The sequence below is a fragment of the Phoca vitulina genome, unplaced genomic scaffold (assembly GCF_004348235.1).
Source record: "Phoca vitulina isolate PV1807 unplaced genomic scaffold, GSC_HSeal_1.0 scaffold35, whole genome shotgun sequence".
Taxonomy (NCBI): domain Eukaryota; kingdom Metazoa; phylum Chordata; class Mammalia; order Carnivora; family Phocidae; genus Phoca; species Phoca vitulina.
The window spans coordinates 6,485,616-6,505,677 of record NW_022589738.1 but is presented as its reverse complement, the minus strand read 5'-3'; the positions used below and the strand labels follow the sequence as shown (position 1 = coordinate 6,505,677).

The following is a 20,062-nucleotide window of genomic DNA, read 5'->3' as shown; positions in this document are numbered from 1 at the left end:
TGAGATATAATTCTACAACTTCCAAGTTAGAACTGCAAATGCTTACATGATTCACAAACGAAAACTGGGAAAGCTTATCCATTTCCCTGCTCCCACAAAGGTTTAAAAAGCCTGAAAAAATTCTTCAGAATTTTGTCATAGGAATATTATTCCCTTGCTGTTATTCATCTTTTTTCTTCCTTCTGCTCTGCCCTAAGAACTTCCATTTCCATTATTTGACCTGGCTATCATGATTATTTTTATGTCAAATGTTCCTCATTCTAAAGTCACTGTGTAGCATTTCACATTTGATGTGCTATTCGTCTTTCTCTAAAGCTAATTAAAAATAATATAAACTGGCCCAGGTCAGTAATCTCCTTTCACTAAATCATCATATATCAGATTTGCTTTAAAACTTAGGGTTTTCTTCAGTATTTTTAAATCTTAAATATATCAATATAATATATAGAAATCCTTTTACTATAACCACCATGGGATATATAAATTTGGCTTGTAGAAAATATTATTGACGGGGCGCCTGGGTGGCTCAGTCGTTAAGCGTCTGCCTTCGGCTCAGGTCATGATCCCAGGGTCCTGGGATCGAGCCCCACATCGGGCTCCCTGCTCCACGGGAGGCCTGCTTCTCCCCCTCCCACTCCCCCAGCTTGTGTTCCCTCTCTCGCTGTGTCTCTCTCTGTCACAAAATAAATAAAATCTTCAAAAAAAAAAATATTATTGACAATGCTAGATTGCATCTATGCCCTAAAGGAACCTGGTATAAAATAAAACCTGGGATAAAACAAACATTGCTCTCTTGAATAAACAATGAAAGAGAATTGCTCCTCAGAGCCCAGTGGTTAGCACCCTAATTATATATATATTTTGCAGACGCTAAGTATCTTGTTTATTTTTATTTTATTTAAAATCAATTAATTAACATATAGTGTATTATTAGTTTCAGAGGTAGAATTCAGTGATTCATCAGTTGTGTATAACACCCAGTACTCATTCCATCAAGTGCCCTCCTTGATGCCCATCACCCAATTATCCCATCCCCCACCGACCTCCCCTCCAGGAACCCTCAGTTTGTTTCCTATACTTAAGAGTCTCTTATGGTTTGTCTCCCTCTCTGATTTCATCTTATTTTATTTTTCCCTCCCTTCCCCTACGATCCTCTGTTTTGTTTCTTAAATTCCACATAGGAATGAAATCATATGATATTTGTCTTTCTCTGATTGACTTATTTCGCTTAGCATAATACCCTCTAGTTCCATGCATATCGTTGCAAATGGTAAGACGTCATTTTTTTTTTTGATGGCTGAGTAATATTCCAACATATATATATCACCTCTTCTCTATCCATTCGTCTGTCAACAGACATCTGGGCTCTTCCCACAGTTTGGCTATTGTGGACATTGCTGCTATGAACACTGGGATGCAGGTGCCCCTTCGGGTCACTATGTTTGTATCCTTTGTGTAAATACCTAGTAGTGCAATTGCTGGGTTGTAAGGTAGCTCTATTTTTAACTTTTTGAGGAAACTCCATACCATTTTCCAGAGTGGCTGCATCAGTTTGCATTCCGACCAGCAGCGTAAGAGGGTTCCCCTTTCTCCACATCCTCACCAACATCTGTTGTTTCCTGACTTGTTAATTTTAGCCATTCTGACTGGTGTGAGGTGGTATCTCATTGTGGTTTTGATTTGTGAAATATATACTAACCTTAGAATTACTAAATAGATATTTTTGTACAAAATCTGGTGCTTTTATCTAAGTATTAGTGTGGGCACAAAAAAGGAATTCCTTCTAGTTTGTGTCCTCACATGATAACAATAGGCTACTGTATTTTGAAAGCTAATTCATTATGTTTCCTCGGTGCTTTTTTTGCAGTTTGTGCATCCTGATTCAAGGGATATTTTCCTAAGAGTTCACATTTAAATATTCTATTAGGGCCATAAGAAGGTTCCATTATGGCAAGACAAATGGTGAGAATTTTCTATCCTCTAAAATTAAGTTTGAATAAAGCATCTTGCACAGAGAACACTGCAAAACTCAGAGCTAGAATCCAATGTTACTTTATGAGTAAAGTCTTAGGCCTGTTTGCAGGAACTCATAAAGCCAATCTTCATGTGTAGGCGAACTTGCGTCTGCAAAAATTCAATGCATGCTATTTAATTTTCACACACAATATCAATTTTCACACTTATTCATTTAGTATCAGATGCTTTCATTCTGCAAAACAGGAAAACATAACTTTGGGCGTCCTTCATGACCTCAATATTGAATTTCCTGCTATCTAGTGCTGGTCACAATACTGATACATGCGCGCGCACACACACACACACACACACACACACACACACTCACACACATTGGTTCTATGTATTAACATATATGTCATATAAATGTTTTTTGTTTTGCTTACTAGACACATAATTTTCATTTAACACAGATTTTATTTTTTAATTTATTTTATTTTTTTAAAGATTTTATTTATTTGTCAGAGAAAGAGAGAGAGCACAAGCAGGGGGAGCAGCAGGAAGAGGGAGAAGCAGGCTCCCCGCTGAGCAGGGAGCCCGATGTGGGACTCGATCCCAGGACCCTGGGAAGGCAGACGCGTAACGACTGAGCCACCCAGGTGTCCCCATTTAACACAGATTTTAACATATTTCAGTTTTTGTTTTTCCATTCCATAGTTATTTAGAAATTGGACTGAGAATCCTTGAAAGATATAACTCCAGAGCACATGTTAGAAAGATATTTAAAAGAAGCTATTGTGCACATGATTATTTAAGAGTAGCTTGTAATGATTTTTTTTTATAAGAACAACATCATTCCTAGCTACATAGTAGGAAATATGGCATTATAAAAACACCAAGCATATGAGAATTTAGAGTCAAAATGGGCTAGACTGTCGATGAGGCAGGATAGTAACAAAAAGACCATGAACAGTCCCTTTGAGGCATGACAAAATACCTCCCTCTTTTAGAGCCTTAGTGATTATTAATTATTGTTATTTCTTATAGTCCTTGGTAATTTGAAGAGAGACAAAACATAACCAAAACAAATAATATTCCTTGTCTACATGGTGGTATGCAATATTTATTAATTTAGAGAGAGCCTATTAAAGCATTTAATGAAGAATTCTCTAGATTTAATTAAGGAATTACCTCTCATATCTGGACCTGGTTTTAAATCTGACCTTGTGAAAGCTTCATGTAATTTTGACATTCTGTTTCCCTCTAGGTAAAATGTATATAAAAGAGTAACTATCTCATACTTTTACTGTGATGATGATGTGGGCAGAGTGAAAGCTGTATTCAGGGAGAACCTCATAGGCTTAAGGTTTTTTTAAAGATAGAGATAAAATAAGTATATATCTTAAGAGATTATAAAAAGAAAAACAATAATGAAAAGTAAATTCAAAATAGAAGACTGAAAAATATAGGTCGAATTCAGTTCAAAAGCTAGCTCTTTGAATAGATCAACAAAAGAGATGAACCTCTTCTAATCCTAACAAAAGAAAATAAGAAGAGAATGAAAAATAGACAAGATTAGTAATGAGAAAGGATGTGTAACCACAGATTCAGAAGAAACTGAGAGAATACTACAGGCAATTCTGTGAAATTAATTTTGAAAAATCTGGGACATGGATGATCTCCTAGAACAATGTAAATTACTAAAATTGACATAAGAATAGCAGAAAATTAAACTAGACTTATTACTTCAGAAAACATTGGTAAGTATTAGAGATCTACCATGGAAATATATACCAGGATTCTCACATGTGAATTTAACCTAATCCTTAAAGAATAGGTAATTCCTATATTTTAAGCTATTCCAAAGCATATGTGAAGATAAAACCCTGCACTTCCTTTTGTGATGTCAGAATAACCATAGTACCAACAGTCAATAAACGTAAAATTAAATAATAAATATATAAGACAATCTCACTTATGAATATGAATACAAAAATTAGATTGTCGAACTACATAAAATTGATTAAACCATGTCTTACATGTGGTAAGTACTCAATAAATGTTAGCTATTAGTTGCAAAGAGCTCTTTAAAATTAAGAAGGAAAACTACTTATATAAAAATGAAAAAACCATATTAACAGACAATTTACAGATGAAATTATAATCATCAGTCATACAAAAAGATATTCCAAATGAAGTAGGAATCATGGAAATGAATTAACAATGCAAAATCTTTTTACTCATCAGACAGGCAAAATGAAAAAGCAGAAATCTCTATTGCTGGGAAGGGAAGAGCCTACTCATATACATTGCTGGTTAAAATAGTAAATGCTAAAACCTTTTTATAAAGAAAAACCTACCAAGGTGCCTGGGTGGCTCAGTCGGTTAAGCATATGAAATAGAGAATATATGAGTGAAACACCACTTATAAAACATGGTATTTACTTCAGCCCCTGATAAGCTCTCTTCTACTTTATTTCTCTATACATTTGACTTTTCTAGGCACCAGATATAAGCGGAATCATATAATATTTCTCATTTTGTGTCTGGCTGTTTTTACTTAGCATAATGTTTCCAAAATTCATCTATGTTGTAGAATTTGTCAGAATTTCCTTCCTTTTTAAGCCTGAATAATATTTCATTGTATGTATATACCACATTTTTTGCTTGTCCATTCATCTGTCAATGGACGTTTGGGTTGTTTTCACCTTTTGGCTACTGTGAGTAATACTGCTATGAACATTGGTATAGAGATATCTGTTTAAGTCCCTGTTTGCAGTTCTTTCGGGGATATATCTAGAAGTGGAATTTCTAGATCCTACTTAATTTTAATTAGTTTTTATTGTGTGGCCTGCTATTAGCTTATGAGCTTTTTTTGACATTAGGGGTTCTATTTTGCTCTTCTTTATTCAAAGCTGAGCACAGTACCTGGACATAATAGAGATTGGATCTTAGGAGGGATTTTATGAGGATAAAAAAAGAAGTGGAACTGTCTCCCTGCTGATACAGGGAGAAGGCTTATTAAAGTGGATTGAGCCAAGCCTGTTGCTTGCTCTAAGTCTCCCCAGGATGATCCCTATAGCAGGTCCAAACATAACCACCAGCAGTGATTTCCCCAGTATAGGTCTGTCTCCTAAAAAAATCACATCTTCTCCATTAAAGTAACTGAATTTTCAACAACGTATGGTCTGATTATCATTCTCACTACAGTTAAGTTCCAGAAAGTAGGAACACTTTTTCTCTTTTGTGCTCTAAGTACATCTGTGCCTGACATGTATCCAAAATGTATTTGTTGAATGAACGCATCAGTGAATCAATTGATAAATTTATAGTAGCTTTTCTATATGGAGGAGCTCCTTCCTCTACTGCCACATAAGGAATCTCCAAGTGAAATGTAGATCATGGTGCTTTCTTGCTCTTGAGTTATTTATCTCCTCTGGTATCTCTATTTTTTGTTTCCCTAATGAATTCTAGAAACTTGTTGTATTCTACTTTGTGCAATTAAAACAACAATATTATAGCAAATTATTATCTGCTTGTGTAGGACAAATTTATGTGAATACTCAGTAATTTGAAATATTCAAATTAGCTACAGTAAACTCAGTTAGGAAGAACTTGCATGGGATACTCCTAAAATTCAAGTGTTCAACAAAAAGCATCTGCATTGCAGAAATAAATAGACATGTAACACCTTATAATGGCATTATCACCTTGACTTTCCTCTACCCGAGAAAGTCAAAGTCTTTCATGTTAACCAATTTTCAGGACTTCCATTTATCCACTCCTCAACTGAGCCTTAGTGAAATGTCTATTTGCATACTGCTTCAGGCTGACTTCTCTGTAAAGTCCTGATGGTACCAATCCTCACATCTAATCTATTGCATAGCTCAGTAATATCCTCTACTATAAAATATATGTGGAATTCAACTATGGGCTTGTATCTTGATCTTCTATCCTTGTTCAAATGATTCTACATTATTTTCTGTATTTTCATTTATTTTAAGCCAACACACCAATAATGTTTATATTGTTGGGATATAAAAATAAATTTGAGTATCTGATTATCCACTAGACCTGTAAGTAAGTTTATAGGAGGCATAATTGGGAGTGATTTAACAGTTATACCAAAGGGTAGCCTTTTTTATTGTTTTCACCTGGATTTCCCAGAAAGCTTCATATTTTCAAGTTGTAATAATATTTAGAAAATTAAGGTGAATGATAAGGAATATAATTTGCCATTGAGTGAGAGAATGGTGAACCCATCTTACTTAAGGAAGAAACAAATGGGAAAGAGAGATTGGAGTGACACGTTGACCAGTAAGGATTTGGAGCCTGAGAAGATGAAAGGTTTAATCAAAATGACTGTTGGCTCTTTAGAGAAGATATCCATGGGAGGCTGAAGAATGGGCAACTCTCTCAGGTTGCTGCCCTCAGGACAAGAGAAAATGGCAGGATCCTTGAGATAACCAAAGGAAATTCAACCAAAAGGATCAGTGAGCGAAAGATAGTGAATAGGGAAAGAACTCTGAGTTACTTCTTAACCCTCACTCCTGCTCTGACAGTTTCACACCCACTCTATAGACCTTAATCTGAAGGTGCCTATTTGGATTATTGTGATGTTTTCTCCTGTTAAAGTATCCCCAGATGCCCATTTTATAGTTAATCTTTTTATTTTGAGATAATTGTAAATTCTCATGTAGTTGTAAGCAACAGTACTGAGAGATCCTGTGTACCTTTAGCCAAGTTTTACCCCAGTGGTAATATACTATAAAACTATAGGATGCTATCACTACACACATCAACATTGATATAAGTCACCAATAATATTCATATTTCCTGAGTTTTACTTGCACTCATGTATGCATGCACAGGTATTTTTAATTCTGTACATTTATCACACATGTACATGTGTGTATCCACCATCACAGACTAGATGCAGAACTGATCCATCACCACAAGGATCCCTCAAGCTGCCCTTTTATTTTTTTATTTTTATTTTTAAAGATTCAATTTATTTGAGAGAGAGTGAGAGAGTGAGAGAGAGAGCTTGAGTGGGGTAAGGGGCAGAGAGACAAGCAGATGCCCCGCTGAGCAGGGAGCCCGATGCAGGGCTCGATCCTGAAACTCCAGGATCATGACCTGAGCCGAAGGCAGACACTTAACCGACTGAGCCACCCAGGGGCCCCTCATGCTGCCCTTTTATAACCACATCCACCTACCCCACTCATTCACCCTGATCTCTGACCTCTGGCAATTGCTACCCAATTCTCCATTTCTAGAACTTTGGCTATTCAAAACTGTTATATTTAATCCATACTATATGTAACCCTTTGAGGTTGGCTTTGTTTTTTCAACTCAGCATTCTTCCCATGAGATTCACCCAAGTTGCTTTGTGTGTCAATAGTTTGTTCCTTTTCATCATCGAGTGGGATTCCATGGTATGGATGTACCACAGCTTGTTTAACCATTCACCCTTGAAGGGCACATAGGCTGTTCTCCCAGATGGCTGTGTTTGACTGTTACAAGTAAAGCTGATATGAACACATACACATAGGGGTTTGTAGAAATATAAGTTTTCATTGCTTTGGGATAAATGCCCAAGAGCCCAATTGCTGGATTGTATGCTAAGCCCATGCTGAGTTTTGCAGGAATGTACCAAAATGTTTTCCAGAGTACCTGTACTATTTACATTTCCCCCAGCCATGCATGAGTGATCCAGTTTGTACATATCCTCATTGGCATTTGACGTTGTCACTATTTAAAAATTTTAGCCATTATGGTAAGTGTGTAGTGCTAGCTCACTGTGATTATAATTTGCATTTTCCTAATGGCCAATAATGTTGAACATCTTTTCATGCACCTATTTGCCTGACGCTTATGTTTAACCTGACTCCACCTAAAAATATTAGAAACATAAAGGACAGGAGATAGGATTTGCCTTAAAACAAACAAACAAACAAACAAAAAAACCCTGCCAGATTTTGATTCCCAAACCCAGTCCTAGATATAGCAAAGAGAGCTTGCCATAGCTCCATTATTTATTAGAGTTCTAATATGTTTCTAAAGCACGGGCATTTTAGTCAAATGCAGTTACCCCTAATTATAATAGCACTCCTTTGAGCAAGATTAAAAGACTGATGAAACTTTTTTTCATTGAGTTTCAATTTTGTATTAGGAAGCACATATTAATTTTAGGCATCCTTTATGAGTTACCATTGTTATACGTTTTATTTGAAGATATTCTGATTGGCTTCTTTAATCTGCAGTAATCTATTTATATACTAAAAGTACATTCATTTCCTATCTCTTTGTAAATGTGTTCAGGGGCACTTGTTTGTTAAAGAGAGTGCATTTACAAATGCATTTTGTTTCATTTTTAGATTATTTTTTAAAAGCTGTAAGACTGCTTAGGCTCTGAAAATAGCTAAATGCAATTACCTTCGCATTTTGTTTTCTTTCCAAATAGACAATTTGTCTCTTTCCTTAAATGTTTTTTCTTTATCTTTAACAGGTTGATTTAGTGAATATCGGAAGCACTGACATAGTAGATGGAAATCACAAACTGACTCTTGGTTTGATTTGGAATATAATCCTCCACTGGCAGGTAAGAATCCTGATGAATGTTTCCTTTTTGTGTAAAATGTTGCTGATCCTTCCTTTCATTTTTACCCCTTGACCTGCAAAGCAAACATGTATACCTCTGGCAATACAAAGCCCATCTCCATAGCACTGCCTTTTAAATTGGCACAGCTGATGTCATTTGAAATGTGAAGGATCAGCAGATTATAAAACAGGTTCTAGAACATTGCAGGAATATTTTTCTAAATTTTACTTCCATTGTGGAGATGAGCCAAAAAAGACATTCTCATCAATAGGTTAAGAAAAATATTTTTCACAAATATGTGTCTTCTATAACTCACCTATATGCAAATCTACGTAGTTTCGTAAAAACTGTTCATGACTACCAAATGAATGAGACTTTGTGAATCCTTTGTATTCCTCAATATAAATTAATGCCAATAAAAGATTGGTGGGATATGATTATCTGTATATATGTTATACACACAAACTAACTTCATAACCTGCTTTGGGAATTACATTTTTTTTTTTCTGAACACCTCAGCATAGGGTTTTCTGAATGTCTATACTTACTGGACCTCTGCAAAAATGGATCAAAGGTCATTGGGTTTAGTAAAAAGAGTATACGTTTTTTCAGTCAGACCAACATGAACTTAAATTTCAACTCTCCCATTTACCATCTTGTCGTGACATTGGGTATAATGCCATCTGTTTCTGGGCCATAATTCCCTCACCGTCAAAATAGAAAAAATAATAATTAACATGTATATTTCTTGTCAGGATTAAAGGAAAGAATATCTACAAGGCACTCAGTGCACTATGCTGTTGTCACTACAGGTATATCAAATGAATAATTTTGATTGCTTGGAGTTTTGTACTCATATGTTAAGAATCTGGAGGAAAATTGGGATGTCTGCTCTTTTACTAGCAGTGATTAATTTTTTATAAAAAATTTTTTTGATATGTAACTTATATATCATAAATTTACCCAATCTAAGTATAAAATTCAAAATGTACCAACTGGTTTAGTTCTCTTGCCCAGGGCTTTTCAAATTATTTTGAGCAAGGAACAGTTTTTCCCCCAATCCATTAAAGGTTTTGGGATATTTACAGGGTTGTACAACCATGAAAACAATCTAATCTAATTTTAGGCCTATTTATGGTCATTCCCCACTCCAACCCCCAGCCCCGGGCAACCATTTATGTATTTTCTGTTCCTTTGTCTGCCTTTTTGGACATTTCATATCAATGAAGTGATATAATAAGTGTTCTTTTATATCGAGTTTCTTTCACTGAACATAATCTTTGAGGTTTATCTTTATTGTAGCAAGTATCACTACTTCATTTAGTAGGGTTGATTTAACTTAAATTGTACTTTGCTCCTGCTCAGAGTCAGTACATAGACCAGAGGTATACCTATTCGACTCAGCAGTTGAATTGACCCCCATATTGACCAAATTGACCCCCATATCCTTTTATTCTAAACACTGAACAGGCTCAATCTTATTTCACAGTAATATGGGAAGAGATAGAGGACAGCATAGTGAATGACGACAGAAAATAGACCATGAGAACCTTAAATGAACCCTAGATTCCCAATTCTGGGCCTTTTCCAAATAGTGATGGTGTCAAATAGAACCAGCAAGGCAACATAGGGCCCCCCACCAAACTGGTTTACTTCTGTTGCTGAGTACTTCTCAAACTGTCTTGAGGAAAGAACAGTTTTTTCCTCTTTTTCATTGTATGTAAATTACAATAACACTGAAGAATTACAAAGATGAAATAAAAAGACACAGAAAACCCAAGCCATTTTATCATTAAACTCAACAGACGTATGTAGGACCTTGTAAAATTGTTACAGAAGTTTCTAATGGACTATCCGTTGTATTTACCTTATGGCCTGGTAACAAATGGTTCGCGGAGGGACCCCATCTTGCAGAAGACACTAAAGTTGCATAGATGTTGGTCATGACCAAGGCAGCAGGAGAAGTTAGGCATGAACAGAGACCCAAAAGGCTATTTTAATTGTATTTTTCACCCAAACGGTCTCTCATATGATCTCATACTTTTTTATTTTCTCAAAACCCTTTCCAACTCCATCTCCACTCACTGCAATATAGAGTTTCAAAACTACCCTTATACTTTTTTCATTTGCTTGTGAGCTTGCTCATTTTTTGTAATTAGCATGTAGAGGGGCTTTCACATTCCAGAATACCAGAAGGAATGCTTTTGCCCTCTTTCCTTGTCTGAGACCTCTCTTACAGTCTGTTGTTTTACATCTATGTCCTTGAATCCCCATATCCTTGTAATTGCAAGGATGTAGACTCTTCTCAGCCCCTGCCTCCTTATCTCATCTCTCTTCTATCACCCTGCTTGGTTCTCTTAAAACTACTAAATACACTTATAAAAAATTCCTCCTGCTCAATACTCCTCATCATAACCCAATGAATCCCAAGAGGTATTTTCACTGAGAGTACATATTTGCCTTCCTATCAAGTAGTCAAAGAAGCCCTTGAATCTCAGCAGAGATTAAAGGACACTCTGGCCAACCTAATATACTTTCCGGATCTATTAGATTGAGAATGGCATTAAGAGATGGAAAGATGTGAATCGTTTGTTCCAGTGCCACATACTATGTTATTAATAGTGCCACAGAGGACTTCTCTTTGAACTTGTAAAAGCTCAGGAATGCCTACCCTATCTTTCCTGTCACTAGTTTTCCAGTTTCCATGTAAATAAAATTGTTAGCCTGAAAAATAATGCCTCTATTGAGGAATAAGCAGCTTTGAACAAAATTGTGAAGTAGACAACGTGTGTTGGGCATCTTTTTCTTCCTCTTTTTTAAGTGCAAACCTTCCTTTTTAGGGTGGTCAGCTCCGTCCTGACAACCAGCTGGAGATACAGATATATCCTGCAAACAGTGGTGTGCTATTCGAGGTCAGGTCCACACCTTTGCTGGCCAGGTCAAAGGAAGTACTCAGATCCAGGGCTACTTGACACGGCAATGTTTATTTATTTGTTATTTGCCCATTACAGGAGAAGGATGGTTTTGGCGCTGCTGAAAGCCCTTGCTGTAAACTCCTGTCTACCTAATGCCTTGTATGCAAGACGGTTCTTGCTCTAGTTTTCTTCACACACACCATCCTTCCCTTGTAGAAGACTATCCCTACCCCTCTCTACTCCTACCCCTCCACCATGGCTCCTTGTCGTCACATGATGGATTGTGGGAAGTAGACATTGAATTTAGTGGGCAGGACATTCATTAAGGCACATCTCTGGGACGAGTACTTGAGGAAGGGAGATGGTAACTGGAATGAGAAGCACTGGAGCTGTGCTGTACCTCCCCCCCTCCCCTCCAGCAATGGCTGTTTGCAACCCCACGGGGAACTGGGAGCTGGTATAGCCCTTCAGTGTTGTTCTCAGTGGGGCTGACGTGGCTGAGTCTTATATACTATTTCCCTTCATCAGTCACTAGATGTGGGCTGCCCTAGGAAGGGCTTGACCTTAAGTGACATGACTCTGCAACTCTGGCGGACCCTGAGAGGACTCACAGCTGCGAGCTGTAATAGCTGCAGCAACAAGCCCTTCCTTGAAGGACAGTCTTGGTGCTGCATCCCCACGTCCATCATACCTTCTTTGCCCAGTTAACTCCTAGTCATTTTTTGAAATCACTGCTTAAAGACATTTCAACCTTTTCCTTTTAAAAACAGTTGTAGGTATAGCTGTACACACACACACACACACACACACACACATGTTTAAATTGATTTTCTCGCTTAGGGACTGTAAGCCCAAAGGGTGGGAAATTATTCTGCTTTAAGACTCACCTCAGACCAAAAGTTGGTCCTTAATAAAGATTTCTCGGTAATTATCTTTTAGGTAGGAAAAGAATTGATTATCTTACATTGCCCTTTATTATTATTATTTTTTTCTTAGCAACATTTATACCCAGATAGAAGAAGCAATACCAGTGAGGCTGAGGCTGATAAGCTGAATTAATGACATAATGATGCTAAAGGAGTTTTGGATTGAATACCGTGTTGTCCTTTAACATTATGTGCATAGAGGGCAGTCTGGCCAAGCATTTCACAAATGAAACCCATTCATCATGGGAGGGTTGCCCGATCAGTTCAAATCACCACCACTGAGCCAGTAGGTGCTGAGTCCAGTCCTGGTTCAGCACAGGACACAAAAGTCCATGTCTTGCAATCACTGTGCTTGGAGACTGTGCACATTATAACTTTAGAATATGATGAGAAAAATGATATATCTTATATAACTATTTGACCTATTTATTCACTGACTAACTGACTAAATAAGCAGGTCAGGAAGGAATTAAGAAAACTGGATAATCTGCCTCTAAATAATAGATTTAGCTATCAAGAGATGGTGGTAAACATATGCAAAGATTTCACATCTTCAAATCATTACCAAATTTACAAAGCATCATCTCAAATCCTTTTCAAGTATTTTTTAGTTAGATTTAACAGTCTCTCCTAAAATTTGCATTGACTCTTTCATAAAAAGATGACTAACATTGGAGATGTTAAAATATGTATTTTCGCCTGAGGCCTTTGTTAACTTCTACGTGGATGAAGAAGCAAAATAAAATGTCATATTTAGAATACACGATAAATATTCATCATCTGATCAAATGTTGGTAGTATATGGACCTCACACTTTCCAAAAAGAAAGCCCTTGGTGGTAAAAACTCATCACATTTACTTATATATTTCCTTCAGGTATATGATAAGGGGCCTGACTTATATTTAAAAAGTAAACCTGTTGAATCACAGACCTGTACCTCTGAAACAAATAATACATTATATGTTTAAAAAAAAAGAAGATAGTAGGAAAGGATAAATGAAGGGGGGGAAATCGGAGGGGGAGACAAACCATGAGAGACTATGGACTCTGAGAAACAAACTGAGGGTTCTAGAGGGGAGGGGGGTGGGAGGATGGGTTAGCCTGGTGATGGGTATTAAAGAGGGCATGTATTGAATGGAGCACTGGGTGTTCTACGCAAACAATGAATCATGGAACACTCCAAAAAAAAAATAAAATAAAATGAATAACAACACAAAAAAGTAGCCTAGTAATTATGCTTTTACTAGAATATGTAGACAGTTTGTTCTATAATGTGGTGTCACTGCATTCTTGAAACCTAGAGAAATGTTTAGAATGGATTTCTGCATCAGGTTAGTTAGAAGAATGAAACTTGGAAATACAGCATTTGCACAAAGCCTAGGAGAGAATCCAATATACAGAAACTAATTAAAATAAAACCAAGAGTCTGGCCTTTTTCTCCTTCCCCATGGTCTGGGTTTCCACTTCTCTTCCGGCTTCGGGGAAGAAAGGGAGGGAGGCGGAGCTTCATGGCCCGCAGAACCTGACCCAGACCCCAACCCGAAACCAGACCAGAGCCTGGTGGCCGTCCAGGCTCCGCCCTCCCGCCGGCGCGCCGTCCTCTGCTCGCTCAAAGACCGTCTCCTGCTGGCGGCGTCGGGCGGGTCCTGGGTCACCTTTGCTGTGTGGCGTCCTCAGCGGCCGCCTTCCGGCCCGCGCCCCTGCGGGACTTCTGCAGGCCCTCTCCCTCCGCCTCGCTGATGCCCTGCGGCTGACAGTGGTAGGGCTCGCGCTGGCCCATGATGGACTTCCTACGTAGTGCCACAGCGGTCCTCGTCTATCTCGCCATCTCCCTTGCAGCTGTCCCCAAATCCTCGCACGGGGCTTTCAGGGCAGCCGGGGCCCCTGGCTTCTTTGCCACCATCCTGCCTGCAGGGGGCTTCTACGTGATCTTTAACCACGGGGCCAGAGTCCTCAGACGAGGAGGCACTGCAGGCGACAGCCAGAAAGGCCGAAGAAGTGCCGACTCCGGACTCTGACTGAAGTCCCGCGAGTGCTCAGGCAACCTGAGGCACACGGGGCCGTCAGTCCTGCCCCTGTGGGGGGAGTGCGGCCAGGGGACAGTGTGTGCTGGGACGGGGGCTGGGACTTCTCGAGGAGCTGCAGACAGAGCGGCCCGCCCACAGCCCCACGGTGACTGCACAAAACGGCACCACTTGGCCTAGCACCGCCTAAGCACTGTGCGTGTGAGGGCATCCTGAACGTGCCTCCCCTTATCCCTATGTCTGCTGCACGACTTTAAGCCCTTAACCTTTCTGCCGAAAACAAGCGCAAGGGGACAATGCAGTTAGAGCCTGTTACCCCATCACAGGAAGCATTTCGTGCTGCAGGAGGAGGGAGGGTGGGGGTGCGAGGACCAGTAAGACAGCCCTCCAGGCACCGGCGGTTTTGTCTGCATTTGGTGCTTCTGCTCATACCAGGCACTTTGTCGAGAATGATCCTTCCAAGATTCTTTTGTTCAGGGAGTACTAGGTCCCTCTTCATTCTTCATACTGACCTTTGCCTTGTCACCTAGGAGAGAGTGGGTCTCCGTGACAGTAACTGATACCTCACATTTTTGGAGATCACGCCTTCTTCAGGTGACATGACTCTTCTGAGTCTAAGGCTGTTTCAATGAAAAGCTCATAGATTAGTTTATCAGGTCCAAAATATCAAGAATACCATGAAATAACAGTGACAGCGTCTGGGTCACTGGGCAGGCCCAGCCACTCTTTTCCCCCCGGGGGCGACCAGCACTGTGCTTCTAGACACCAGGACAGGTCTCTCACCACCTCTGGAGAGGTAAGATGTGCCTTCTGTGTTCATCTAAGGACATACGCTGTGTATGTACCGTCAATGGGATTTTGTAACATATTTTTTTTTATACAAAAGCAGCTTCTTACATGGCATTTCCTGTGACCCAGGGGGATTCAGAACGCTTCATACACGAGCCAGAGTTCTGGACCCATGTTTTGGGCATTTGTAACCTTTGTTCTTCTCTTCCATGTGAAGCTCTTTCCTGAAAAAAGCTGTAGCAAATTAAACCAGACTGACTACAAACAAAAACAAGTGAACATAGAAACTCAAGGCAATATATTCACAGCTTTTAGTGATAAATACTTTCTGTTTTGTTGATTTTTTTTGTTCTGTATTTTAAATAGGCAAACTCATTTTTCTGCTCTTTTTTTTTTCATTTTGGTCAGTAAATATAATTTGCATTAAGTTATAGTATAAACCTAGGGATTTTATTTTACTATAGTTGTCCTTTGATTCTTAAAACAAACTTGTATGTATAAGAAACAGAGGCCTAAAAAAGATTAAATTACGTTTGTTAATATTGTATTAACACAATTTGTTAATAGCAAAGGCAAAATTTGAACCTAAGTTTAAATAAAGTAAGCTCATTCTCTTAGCCACTGCCGTTCTTTCTGTCCTAAAAACACTAAAATTAAGTCCTTGGTCAATAACAAGTCCGATGTTTTTGTACACTCTTCTCTAGTATATCCATTGAAAGTTAGGAGCACAAAATTAATAGTTTAACGTGGCAGAATCCAGGAGTTGATATTAAACGTGTACAATGAATGGTGTATCGTGACACCAACCAATCAGAATAGATTCCTAACTAATTAGCATGGACTCCATCCTGGTAGAGTCTATTATTTCTCATTACTAATTGACTCTAAAATTTCTATTACTTTTTACTGAAGATTAAGATATTTAAATTTGAGTTTCTGTGGTTCTTGTTCAGGGAATGCATTTTCTTATGAACATTTCTTTTCACATGTAGGTCAAAAATGTAATGAAAAATATCATGGCTGGATTGCAACAAACCAACAGTGAAAAGATTCTCCTGAGCTGGGTCCGACAATCAACTCGTAATTATCCACAGGTTAATGTCATTAACTTCACCACCAGCTGGTCTGATGGGCTGGCTTTGAACGCTCTCATCCACAGTCATAGGTAAGGAGACTACTGAGATACTGATTTTTTAAGTATTGATTTAGAGACTGATTATCTTTTTCTCCAGTGTGGTTCCAGCTCATTTCCTACTATGTGACATGTTGTGTATTTAACCATATTGATCTATCCATTGGAATGCACTGAATAAGAATATCCTATTTTTTATGCTATATATCATTTCGTTGTTGAAATATTAAAATACTGGAGCATGAATGTGGTTATGGTGGGAGGGGGAGGGGACCAGCATGTTTGAATTTGGGACTCTGCCAGAAAATCAAGGTTATATTCTAACTTGGCTAAGAATGGAGTTGGTCTTTCTAAATAAATAATGTGTTAGCATGGGCCTAAACAATAGAGCTAAAATGGTTACAAATCTCATGTGAGTGGCTGTAGCAAAATTAATTACTATCATCCGATTAATAATGTGAAAAAGAAACATTTCTCTTGTCAGGTACACACTTAGATAGCAAATACGTAAGGCCTTGTGTATTTTTTTTATATGTATTTCAGGATTAAAAGAGGCTCGGAGCATCTTAGCAACCAAGGCAAAGAGCAGACCACAATTAATTCTATGATTCAGTGCTTAGAATATCAAAAGAAACAATTGCTCTGGAACAGCAGAGCAATTGCTGTTAAAGCACTGAAAGAGAGTTCTGTGGCTCTTCATAAAAAGAACTCATTGTGATACAGTGAACCAAATGTTCTTAACTGTATGCCATACACTATTATATTTTCTAAGATAACAAAATAGTTGTTTGCTTTTTTCTTGTATAAAGAAGCTTAATAAAGGAATTATTAACAGTTCAAGGAAAAGCAAAACAGCATGGGAAATACGTACATATAATGCATTCATTTATATTATATGTAATATATAAATATATATTCTATATACACTACATTCACTCTAAGGGATATCTGCTTTGGTTTTCCTGTTACCCATCTCTTTTATCCAGCCCAATCCCCAGGGTCAAAGACATCGCCTTATTAACTGTGTTTGAAATGCCACTGGACCGCATCCGCCCTGATTTTCAATGCAGCTTATCTTTGCTCACTTTGATCTTTCTTTTCTTGACGAGTCTCCCATTTCCCTATGTTGGTCTTGTTTCTAGAAAAGTCCAGAATATACACTTTCTTCATGCTAAAGCTTCATCCAAGAACAAATGCTCTCTCACTAAGCAGCTTTGTCAGGTGTCTTGATCCAGCTGGATTTAATTAACCCCATCCAGACTGAGTTTCCAGGTGAATGACTCAGCAACCCGATTTTCAAAAGGAGGCAAGCTCACACTCATTTGGCATGTTAAGCAGTGTTAACACGTTGTTTTTCCTAAGTATGACACGAAGAAAAATACGGCACAGCTTCAATACAGCCAGATGAGAAGGAATGGAGGCATTCATTCTGCATTATAAGTCAGTGCTGATTTATGCAGCCACATGCTTCACAGTAAGGGCCTGAACATATCGATCTTGCTGTTCATGTACACGTTTGCAGATGAACAGAAATATCGAGGATCAGGTTATGCGGTCCTTGTTGGCTCTTCAGCATTTTCTTTTCAAGTGGAAGGCTTCAGTCCTGCCAGCATGTTCACATACTACGTTTGTTAATATTGTATTTCGTGATTTCTGAATATACTTGTAATAAACATTTCCAGATTGCCCTGCTGCATCTGTCCCTGACCCACTCTTTCTCTCTCAGAATATCGTTTATATCTTCTCTCCTGTCATATTGAATGAATCATCAGTAACTACCTTTTCATACATACCATAGTTATTTTTCAAGAGGTTTCTCTGGGTTCATAATGCTCTTTCATGAATCATCTCCCTCTTCTTTTTCTCTTTGACAGATGTTCATATTGTTTATCTAAAGAAAAAAAATGCTCTGAACTTTCTGTTCCAAGGTGATTATCATTGGTACAGTTAGGAATGTCATGAGGTGTTCTGATTTCAATAACTGAGTGACTAAGCTCTATAGAACAAAGGCATGCACTTAATATAGAGCATAGGGATTGACAACGAGTCTTGCCAAAGATTAGGATATTGCTGGCTTTATATCTGTTTAAGGCAAATTTTATCTTACTATGTAGGAAATTAGAAGTATTGTATTAAAACACAATGTAGACTACAGAGCACTTAAAAGGAAGCCAGATTCTGGGGCACCTGGGGAGCTCAGTCATTAAACGTCTGCCTTTGGCTCAGGTCATGATCCCGGGGTCCTGGGATCGAGCCCCGCATCAGGCTCCCTGCTCAGCGGGAAGCCTGCTTCTCCCTCTCCCACTCCCCCTGCATGTGTTCCCATTCTCACTGTGTCTCTCTCTGTCAAATAAATAAATAAATAATCTTTTTTTTTTTAAAAAAAGGAAGCCAGATTCTACTTTTTTGGGAAAACTAAATGATAATTGGCTAGAAATAGCTCAAAATATATAAGTTGCAAGTAAGTATAATGTTACAATTAAATTTTCTTCCTAATTCTTCATTTTAACTTATTACCATAGAGACAACATAACATGTGGTAAAAAAAAAAGTGAGACACTGGGGGGGGGGGTGCAAAGGAAAAAAAAACAAAATAGAATGTGTCTTCATGACCCCAAGCCCACCCCATCGCCGTCCACTTCCTACAAGTGGTTACGGTCAGGAACTTCTTTTATTCTTTCTCATGGTTTTCATAATCACGTATTTTTATTTCCTGAATAACTGGTGTCTGACACTAGATGGATTTACTCCTTGATATGAAGCCCACAGATATTATCTCTTATCCCCATCTGTTTCCTAATTTGATGACTATAATAAAATAATTTCATTCAAGAATTTATTTATTTGAGAGAGAGAACATGCACAGAGGGAGAAACAGACTCCCCGCTGAGCAGAGAGCCCAACATGGGGCTCAATCCCAGGACCCTGGGATCATGACCTGAGCCAAAGGCAGACACTTAACCCACTGAGCCACCCACGCGCCCCTAATCGTTTCATTTTTAAAATTGTTGCCTGCTTTACTTTAAGTGGTCTTGCCGTACCTTGTTTCATCAGGTTTAGACAAGATCTGTTGACTACCTGATATAACAGATGACAAAATTACTACACTTGTAGTTCCTCCTCTTCCCTCCTCACCACCTTCCATTTTATTATAATATTCTTAGAAAAATTTCTTTTGAGTATAGTTGACACGTAATGTTATATTAGTTTCAGGTGTACAACATAGTGGTTCCACAGCTCTAGACATGATGCTGTGGCCCCCACGAGTGTCGCTACCGTCTGTCACCATGCAACGCTATTACAGTATCATTGACTACATTCCCTCCGCTGTGCCTTTTATTCCCATGACTTATTCATTACATGACTGGAAGCCTCTATCTCTCATTCCCCTTCACCCATCCCACCCACCACCCTCCTGTCTTATAGTATTATTCTTGCATCAACAGTGTCTGTAACATTTATATATGTAGGTTATAGGTGTTTTTGACATGAGTCTATACATTGAAAATGCATTAGTTATTTCATAAATATAATTAACCTTAGAACAAAGTAATGAAAGTTGATGTTTATTAGGTTAATGTTATTTTGTAGCCACTTTTCTAATTAAAATAGCCCACCTGTTTCTCATGACATAGACACTATAATTTGTCCCATTGCACATATTGGGAAACTGAGGCACAGAAAGGGTGCATTATTTACCTAAGACCATTTGGCT

General features: G+C 38.3%; 1 protein-coding gene across 13 annotated transcripts in view; it reads left to right on the top strand.

Annotated features, from left to right (window-relative positions):
• Positions 1–20,062, top strand: part of DMD (dystrophin) — a 2,446,616-nt gene that overhangs the window by 786,339 nt on the left and 1,640,215 nt on the right. For all 13 annotated transcript variants that reach the window (XM_032426633.1, XM_032426634.1, XM_032426635.1 and 10 more), the window contains exons 5-6: positions 8,468–8,560; positions 16,208–16,380. In XM_032426633.1, coding sequence (XP_032282524.1) covers positions 8,468–8,560; positions 16,208–16,380 — 266 coding nt within the window. The remainder of the gene's footprint in view (positions 1–8,467; positions 8,561–16,207; positions 16,381–20,062) is intronic.